Genomic DNA, 9,553 nt, shown 5'->3' with positions numbered 1-9,553 from the left:
ATTATTATTATTATTATTATTATTATTATTATTATTATTATTACAGTAGGAAAGGCCATGGACTGTATACACTTCCAAGCAATGTGTTTAAAATAATTTCATAAAAAAGAAGAGAAACAAAGTATTGCCACATACTGTTATTATTGTTATTGTTATTATTGTTATTGTATTATCTTGTTGTCATAATAGTAATATTATGCTTTAAATATATTTACTATTGCTGTTATTATTATTATTATTATTAACATTATTATTATTATTATTATTACTATTTTGAGAAATTATTTTTTATGATTAGTTTCTGAAACAGTAATAGCATAAGACTAATTTGCGCCAAAAGATTTAAAACAATTCAATAACTGATTCACGACTAGCACAGCGTCTAACATCAGTAGAACTTGGTACCATAGCTCTCCTTTGTTGATCAACAGTTAGATGTGATTCAGTTACATCTAAAAGAGGATCATCATCTTCATCTTGTTTCTTGAATAACTTCTTAATTAGAGCATCATAACATTTCATATGTGATAACTGCAGGTAAAGATGATACACAACAATCAAAATAAAACTAAAAATAAAAACAGATAAACAAGTATTGTACCAGATCAATACTTTACTCTCATCAGTAAAGGCTATAGATAAAGAAGCCATGATGCACAAGTTTAATAGGAACCAAAATTCAATGATAAATTTTAGTTCACAATTTCAAAATTTTAGTGATGTTAGCTTCAAGGGGGCCCCATGGGGACTATTGATAAAATTTGTATTTATATTCCCAACCTACATGTACATGTACATGTACATTTCTTGAGCAAAGCACACTCAGATGAAATCTTTTTGTATATATGTGTACATACATCTGGGCGTGACTAGGAGGTGTGGTTAGCCAGGAGGCGGAGCCCCTTAATGTTTTATGGCCTTTCTAATATTCTTGTTCTTATTACCATTCACACTCCTGCTATAGTACATGTACATGTACGTGTGTGTGTGTGTGTGTATTTTTATATTAAAGAGACAAAGTTTGTGAAATATTTTAGCAAAAAAAACCAAAATACTACAGATTACTACAAAATGCTACATGTACATGTACTGTACATGTACATGTCTACTCATAAAAGTCCTAATACTGTATCTACTTGAAGTAACTAGCTACTGTCCAAGTGTCCATCAATGTTAGTTGATTTGACTGACTCCCTTATCTCCTTTTAAGCATCATTTGGGATGTCTTCAGTGAATAGTGGTATCCCTTGAAATGATACCAGTTGACACCATTGGCATATGAGGAGTGAGACCCAACCAAATAGAGACCGTTGAGGTTTGACTTATGACAGCTCTTATACCACCATGCTCCTTTATAAACTATTGCACAGTTTCCTGAGGCACCGTCACTGTCTCGATCTCTGGTAGAGAACTTCATTCCATTATGATAGCTCAGGCTATCTCCAGCAGTTCCTTTGTATCCAGTGACAGTTAGTTTATACTTACTAACTGCATTCCCTACTCCAAAGGTGTGGTAATAAGCATATTTTTTGATCCCTGCAAAGTCCTCCAGGTCTATACGGAGTAAACTGGGGTTTCTTGCAGTAAGTCGGTTTATTTTGTTAAGTCCCAGCCAGAACTCTCCGTTGAGGTCTCCAAATCCTTTTTCATAGTCAGCCCAGTTGAGGTAGAAGTTAACAGAACCATCCATTCTCCTTTGAAATACAGTCCAGCCACCTCCTTTACTCATATCACAATAGACCTATTGAATATAAGCAATAAGTTATATTACATGTACATGTACAGTGTAGCCTCTTTATTAAGGAAAGCATTGGGCCCACACTACCTGTCCTTAATACATGTACAGTGTAGCCTCTTTATTAAGGAAAGCATTGGGCCCACACTACCTGTCCTTAATACATGTACAGTGTAGCCTCTTTATTAAGGAAAGCATTGGGCCCACACTACCTGTCCTTAATACATGTACAGTGTAGCCTCTTTATTAAGGACACCATTGGACCCACACTACCTGTCCTTAATACATGTACAGGGTAGCCTCTTTATTAAGGACACCATTGGGCCCACACTACCTGTCCTTAATACATGTACAGTGTAGCCTCTTTATTAAGGACACCATTGGACCCACACTACCTGTCCTTAATACATGTACCTCTTTATTAAGGACACCATTGGGCCCACACTACCTGTCCTTAATACATGTACAGTGTAGCCTCTTTATTAAGGACACCATTGGGCCCACACTACCTGTCCTTAATACATGTACAGTGTAGCCTCTTTATTAAGGACACCATTGGACCCACACTACCTGTCCTTAATACATGTACAGGGTAGCCTCTTTATTAAGGACACCATTGGGCCCACACTACCTGTCCTTAATACATGTACAGTGTAGCCTCTTTATTAAGGACACCATTGGGCCCACACTACCTGTCCTTATTACAGAGGTGTCCTCATTTCAGAGGTACTTTTGTATAGGCTTGTATTAATTGGGACATTACAAAATGTCCTCATTATAAAGGCGTCTTTATTATAGTTATATTAATATCATATTTACCTCAAAGGCTGGTAGTTCATCAGGCTTCACTGTATATACTCCACTACATCTGTTGCCTGCATCATACAGCTCCTTACAATCTCGATGGTCTTTACAATCTCGACGGATGCAAGCTATTGTATGGGACCAATAAACTTTAATTGTAATATTACCTTAGCATACCTGATGATGACTGTCCAGTAACAATGACAAGAATGAACCAACTCACCAGTAAAAACCAATAAGACATATTCTCTTTAAGTCTTGTATAGCTGTAAATATGAACTGAGACTTACCAGCAGTGAGTGACCAGTTTTATACCCATGTTGCTGTTTTCTCAACTTTAGCTACAAGTTTTGCTTCATAAAGGATATTGTAGTACCATACAGACTCACTGTTATGATCACAAAGTGTTTTGTTGTTGATATTTATTGATCTGTTATTCATAAAATACTAGAAACATAAGCACTGTTTTGCCAATAATTAATTAATGTGTTAACTATAAACTCTGTAGGAAAAACAAAACACTGAATCAATGGAGAGTATTTATTATTGCAGAACACACAGGTACATGTACAATAGTTTGGTGTTATTGAGGGAGATTGAAGTTTATAAAAGCATTTATTAAATAAACTACCGTCTATCTAGAAATTTTTACTGCAATTTAAATTTTACTGAATTAGAATTTTTTTTCACAAAATTAGATCATCCATATAATTACAGTACATGCCACATTCAATAATACATGACACAGTGATTTTTTTAGTAAAAATTAAATCATAGCACAATTTTAAAACACAAAAATTTTCTACCACACTAATTTCCTAATCTACGATATATCATGAAACTGTATACACTGCTTGAAGTTATTACAACAATACTGAACAGTGCTGTGAAAACTGATTGACTAATTTCATGTATCAGTACTGCTAGTGTTGTATAGCTGGTGATTTGGAGTATCTAAAACTTGAAAGATTTGGTGACTATTCATAGTCATTTTTGTAAAAATAAAACTCACAATTTTGAACCATTATAATTGTATATACAAGTGACCACAAATTTCCAAAATCCATGCAAGATACACTATTCAAACACTATTACCGTATAGACGGAAAATTTTGCGGGAATTTAATTTTGCGCTTTGCGTTTTAAAAACAAACGCATAATTAAAAACCGTAAAATTAAAATCACATGGGTTCGATGGGCGTATATCATTAGCATCATGTGTACGCGTCAAGACAACGTGGCCAAATCGCATAATTTTAATTCGCAAAATTAAAAAACATTCAAAATTTATTGAAAACATAAAATTAAATTGCTGCAAAATTTTCCATCTATACGGTATGTCAATTTGCAATTATTTTGTCCTTCACAAAATGATACTGATTGTAACTTTATTTTCATTATTTTATCATTACTTGTAGTTTGGTGAGTTGGAGCTTGTGACATTACAAGAGAAGTGTGATGCATGGAGAGACAGAGCTGAGTCATTGAGCAACGAGACACCTACGGTGCATGGCCTCGCCCCTATAGCTGCTATGGTGCATGCCCGCACTTCAATAACTGTTTGATTATTAGCATGAAGAGAGTCTGCTCAACACTAGCTTCCTACAGTTGCACTTGCTCTTGAATACCTGCAGAAGTAGCAGCACTGCAGCACATACATGCAAGCAGCTCCAGCCCCTCCCATGCATGTAGATTGAAAGGTGTGGCATTCCATGAGTGGCAGCAAGAAGACCATGTGAGAAAGAAGCTTCACTTTTTTTTACTAATCAGCAATATATGATAAACTTGCTGACAAAAAAAGTTGCTGCCTTTGTATATTTGAGATAGTATAGGTACTTTAGTACCTATAACCCAGCAAGTTGTTGCTCTAGCGCTGCACAAACGAGTGACCTCAACAATTTCAAGTAAGTATAACTCTTCTTCAAGTAAGATTTAGAGAAATCTGTTCATAATTTTTGAAGGTCATGTTCTAATCTACTGAAAAATGCTACCAGCTATCTCTAAAGTGCCAACACAACGGAACTTGGCCCAACTACTCGATTTTCTTACTTTGAAGCTTCTGTACCTAGCACTTGTATTTAAGCAACACAAAACAGTTAAAAAAGACTTTTCCACGTCAAAAAGAAAGATCTAGGAGCTTAGAACACGCTGTGCTAAAGTTATTGTTTATTAAAAACAAATTTCAGTTGTACAGAATGAATGAATGAATGACAGACACACACAACAACTACCTATACCTCGCGTAGGCGAGGCCAATGAAATGGATGAACTGAAGAGCCTCTTAGCTCAACTCTCAATAGACAAACTAGCAGCAGAAGAACAGCTGGAACAACACTTGAAGGTAAAAGAAGAGGAATGGAGTAATACTGTGTAGTAGCAAATTTTTTCAGGCAGAATTTTTGTCAATTATAGGCATGTACTCAGTGTACATGTACATGTATGTCTTATGTTAAAATTGAACTCTGAAATTATCTCAATTTTATGATGACTACAGTATTAGTACTGACCGCAGTCCTGGGCATAGGGGGCGATGCCCAGGTTGACTTTTGACCAATAATTATATTCATGATTCTGGTGTGGGCATCCAGTGTAAACTGTGGTAGTTCAACAGGCTTCTTTGTTGTTTTATGCTAAGAAACCATCTCAATGAAGTTATAGATCAGTATTTTCCATTTTCCTTACAAAAATGTATGGAACCACACCCACTAATTATTGATGCCCAGGTCAAACCAAATTTCTACAACCGCCCATGATTAGTACTGTATTTCAGTATTAAAAGTTTGGACTAATTCTCAGTCACTATTAATTTGAGTTACTTGTACAGGGCATTGATTCACTGATGCATACCAGTCCTTTATACTTGTACATTTAACTATAACTAAACTATAAACCCGTCTACACTACAGTTGTACCATAATGTATGTTTTTAATTGCATGCAGAGCCAGTCATCATCAGATTCAAGACATGATAGTATGAGACAAGTACAGGAGCTACAGAGTCTGAGGCTCAAGATGGAGAACACAATACACTCATTGAAGGCTGAGAAGGCTGAACTGTCACAGAGAAATGCTGAACTAGTTGAATCATGTGATCCAGAGAAATATGCTAAACTGAAGAAAGAGGTACAGTATATGTAATTATGTAATGGCTTTGAATAAAATTAGGGGTGATTTTTGAGCCAATTTTTGAAAAAACTGCATTTTTCAAAAATTGACCAATTTCTTTAAATGGCCATAACTTGAAAAATATTTTTCGAAATCAGCTCAAACTTTCTACATAGCATAAGGGCATCAATATTTAGGGTGATTTTGGAGCCATTTTTTGGAAAAACCATGGGCTATAGCCTTGGGTATTTTTCAGAATTTTGGCATTTTCTTAAAATGGCCGTAACTCAAAAAAATTTGTCAGAATCAGCTCAAACTTTCTACACAGCATAAGGACATCAATATGTATCAGGAAATGTAATAAAAATTTGAGATGATTTTGGAGCCATTTTTTGGAAAAACCATGGGCTATAGCCTTGGGTATTTTTCAGAATTTTGGCATTTTCTTAAAATGGCCGTAACTTAAAAAATTGAAGTCGGGATTGGCTCAAACTTTCTACATAGCATAAGGGCATCAATATGTATCAAAAACTGTAATAAAAATTTGGGGTGATTTTGGAGCCATTTTTCGGAAAAAATCATGGGCTATAATAGTCTTGAGTATTTTTCACATTTTTTAGCATTTTCTTAAAATCGTCGTAACTTGAAAAATTAAACCCAGAATCAGCTCAAACTTTCTACATAGCATAAGGACATCAATGTGTATCAGAAAATGTATTAAAAATTTTGGGTGATTTTAGAGCCATTTTTCAGAAAAAACCATGGGCTATAGCCTTGGGTATTTTTTAGAATTTTGCCATTTTCTTAAAATGGCCGTAACTTGATAAATTGAAGTCAGAATCAGCTCAAACTTTCTACACAGCATAAGGACATCAATATGTATCAGAAAATGTAATAAAAAATTTGGGATGATTTCGGAGCCATTTTTTGGACAAAAGCATGGGCTATAGCCTTGAGTATTTTTCAGAATTTTGGCATTTTCTTAAAATGGCTGTAACTTGAAAAAATTTTGTCGGAATCAGCTCAAACTTTCTACATAGCATAAGGACATTAATATGTATCAGAAAATGTAATAAAAATTTGGGGTGATTTCGGAGCCATTTTTCGGAAAAAACCATGGGCTATAGCCTTGGGTATTTTTTTAAAATTGGCCGATTTTTTAATGGTTATAACTCAAAAAATGTTTGTTGGAATCAGCTCAAACTTTGTACACAGCATAAGAACATCAATGTGTATCAAAAAATTTAATAAAAATTTGAGATGATTTTGGAGCCATTTTTTGGAAAAACCATGGGCTATATCAAGCTTGGGTATTTTTCAAAAATTGGTTGGGTTTGAAAATGCTCATTTTAAAATCAGGAACAAATATTTGTCTATTGTAATTTCATGCTAATAACTCTTTGTTCCTTTTTTGCTTGCTGTAGGTGGTTTCCATGTCCAAAAAACTCAAAGAGAAGGAGACAGAGATATCAAAATTAACGGAATCACTTCACTTCCACACTGAGGGAAACCGTGAGCTGAAGGAACACCTTGATGCTGCACTGAATGAAGAAACAATAGCTAAAATAGAACAAAGGATTAGCAAGTACAAGACAGAGAGGGACACCACAAAGGAAGCAATGAAGACCCTGAGAGCTTCATGCGATGAACAATTATCACTGAAAGAATCCACCATATTGAGTCTTAGAGAAGAACTGTTGAAGTATCAGGAAGAGAAGCAAGCCTGGGCTGTTAAGTATAAGAAAAGAAAGAGCGAGCTCTCTGAACTCAAGAAAGGTTCTAAGGAAGCCATAGCAAAGCTTCATAGCCAGTTACAAGAGAAGGAGCAACTATTACAGAGTCTTGCTGCACATGATACTGATAGAGATGATGATGATGATGATGATGATGGAGGAGGTAATAGTGATGCAAATCAGGAGGCAGAGCATGTACATGTAAGTAATGAAGAAGAGATGGAGGAAGATAATGAATTATATCTAACAGCTGTCAGCGACTCATTTCAATCAGGACCTTCAGCTCCAACTACAAAACACTCCACAGACATTAAACAAAAAACTTCTCCATCACTTTCACGTCATACTCGATCATCAATCCACAAAAGTAGCAAAGAGGCAATTCCCTGTCATACTCACCTAAGAGGAGCTTCTAAAGCAACTACTTCAACTTCATCTCAAGTGATTGTAAGAACAAAGACCGGAGAGAAGCAGTCAGTGATAGTGCCTGGAGTATTAGAAGAGATGCCGATAGGCAGTATAGTAGTAGTGAAGAGGAAGGATGGTATCTATGAGCAAGGACTCCTGAGATATATTGGGAAGGAACAGTGTGGTGTTGAACTGGAGCTACCAAGTATGCTAATGCAGTAATACTGTAATTTTTGAGGGCTACAAATTTTGGGAATTTGCCAAAAAAATTGCAAAATTATATTGTTCGGCTTTTTGACCCGTACTATAAATTAATTTTTGCAAATCTTACAGCCCTCAAAAATTTTGCTGTATGGTAATAATAGTAAAGATTATTTTTATATTTCTTTATAACTGTTATTTTGTTAGGAGAAGGAACAAATGGTAAAAGTTATGATGGAACCTATAAAGATGGTCAACGCTATTTTCACTGGTAAGGACTAATCCCTTTTTCATGCTTTCCGTTAATAATCTCATTATTATTATTATTATTATTATTATTATTATTATTATTATTATTATTATTATTATTATTATTATTATTATTATTATTATTATTATTATTATTATTATGAATTACAATAATAATAAATGGCCTAAGAAACAAACACTAGAGATACGTGTAGTAGAGGGAGACAAAAAAAGGAGAACAGAAAAGAGGAAAACAAAAGCAAGAATAAATTATATAATAGTAATAAACAAACAAAAATAAATAAGTAAAGCAAACAAAAATAATACAAAATACAATAAACAACAATAACAATTATTATTATTATTATTATTATTATTATTATTATTATTTTTATTTTTATTATTATTATTATTATTATTATTATTATTATTATTATTATTATTATTATTATTATTATTATTACAGCAGGAAAGGCCATGGACTGTATACACTTCCAAGCAATGTGTTTAAAATAATTTCATAAAAATGAAGAGAAACAAACAAAGTATTTGCCACATACTGTTATTATTGTTGTTATTATTGTTATTATTATTATTGTATTATCTTGTTGTCATAATAGTAATATTATGCTTTAAATGTATTTACTATTGCTGTTATTATTATTATTATTTTGAGAAATTATTTTTTATGATTAGTTTCTGAAACAGTAATAGCATAAGACTAATTTGCACCAAAAGATTTAAAACAATTCAACAACTGATTCACGACTAGCACAGCGTCTAACATCAGTAGAACTTGGCACCATAGCTCTCCTTTGTTCATCAACAGTTAGATGTGATTCAGTTTCATCTAAAAGAGTTTCATCATCTTCATCTTGTTTCTTGAATAACTTCTTAATTAGACCATCATAACATTTCATATGGGATAACTGCAGGTAAAGATGATAAACAACAATCAAAATAAAATTAAAAATAAAAACAGATAAACAAGTATTGTACCAGATCAATACTTTACTCTCATCAATAAAGGCTATAGATAAAGAAGCCATGATGCACAAGTTTAATAGGAACCAAAATTCAATGATATTGTTCAATTTCTTTCTGTACACACCACCAAAGATAAAACTAAGGGAGAGGATAAAAGCTGCTACTGCCAATAGCAAGACACGTGATTCATTCTTCAAAAAGGTGACAGTTAAAAGTACTGGTATCCTAGCCACTAGGAGTAGACCAGGCCAAAACCGATACTCATCTTTCATCGGACCACTGTAAGCATCAATAATAGGCTTGAAATGACTCCATCTCCTAAACAGTTTAA

At 33.9% G+C, this 9,553-nt stretch overlaps 2 protein-coding genes across 2 annotated transcripts; one reads left to right on the top strand and one right to left on the bottom strand.

Annotated features, from left to right (window-relative positions):
- Positions 1–1,016: 1,016 nt before the first annotated feature.
- On the bottom strand, positions 1,017–4,027 carry LOC100639582 (ryncolin-2-like). Its single transcript, XM_003390099.3, has 5 exons — positions 3,952–4,027; positions 2,929–2,986; positions 2,717–2,880; positions 2,555–2,667; positions 1,017–1,741 (listed from the first exon to the last, which is right to left on the bottom strand). Exons 3-5 carry the CDS (start codon positions 2,781–2,783, stop codon positions 1,196–1,198), a joined length of 726 nt encoding a protein of 241 aa, XP_003390147.1. The 5' UTR covers positions 2,784–2,880; positions 2,929–2,986; positions 3,952–4,027; the 3' UTR covers positions 1,017–1,195.
- A 739-nt stretch (positions 4,028–4,766) lies between these two features.
- Positions 4,767–8,762, top strand: LOC105314574 (uncharacterized protein DDB_G0283697-like). Its single transcript, XM_011408824.2, has 5 exons — positions 4,767–4,880; positions 5,480–5,662; positions 7,069–7,990; positions 8,194–8,257; positions 8,702–8,762. The coding sequence occupies exons 1-5, from the start codon at positions 4,800–4,802 to the stop codon at positions 8,757–8,759; spliced, it is 1,308 nt and encodes a 435-aa protein (XP_011407126.2). The 5' UTR covers positions 4,767–4,799; the 3' UTR covers positions 8,760–8,762.
- The last annotated feature ends 791 nt before the right edge of the window (positions 8,763–9,553 follow it).

The sequence above is a fragment of the Amphimedon queenslandica genome, unplaced genomic scaffold (assembly GCF_000090795.2).
Source record: "Amphimedon queenslandica unplaced genomic scaffold, v1.1 AMPQUscaffold_12779, whole genome shotgun sequence".
NCBI lineage: Eukaryota > Metazoa > Porifera > Demospongiae > Haplosclerida > Niphatidae > Amphimedon > Amphimedon queenslandica.
Note: the sequence above shows the minus strand (reverse complement) of the source record. Positions and strands in the feature narration are given on the sequence as shown.

What these genes read in the sequence shown, in the direction of transcription:
- LOC100639582 (XM_003390099.3), bottom strand. Translation starts at nt 2,783, where the DNA reads ATGTCTTATTGGTTTTTACTGGTGAGTTGGTTCATTCTTGTCATTGTT. An exon ending in TACTGGACAGTCATCATCAG is followed by an intron (nt 2,668 to 2,716) that starts GTATGCTAAGGT and finishes CCCATACAATAG; the next exon opens with CTTGCATCCGTCGAGATTGT. An exon ending in ATGAACTACCAGCCTTTGAG is followed by an intron (nt 1,742 to 2,554) that starts GTAAATATGATA and finishes TATATTCAATAG; the next exon opens with GTCTATTGTGATATGAGTAA.
- LOC105314574 (XM_011408824.2), top strand. Translation starts at nt 4,800, where the DNA reads ATGGATGAACTGAAGAGCCTCTTAGCTCAACTCTCAATAGACAAACTA. An exon ending in AGCTGGAACAACACTTGAAG is followed by an intron (nt 4,881 to 5,479) that starts GTAAAAGAAGAG and finishes AATTGCATGCAG; the next exon opens with AGCCAGTCATCATCAGATTC. An exon ending in TGTTGAACTGGAGCTACCAA is followed by an intron (nt 7,991 to 8,193) that starts GTATGCTAATGC and finishes TTATTTTGTTAG; the next exon opens with GAGAAGGAACAAATGGTAAA.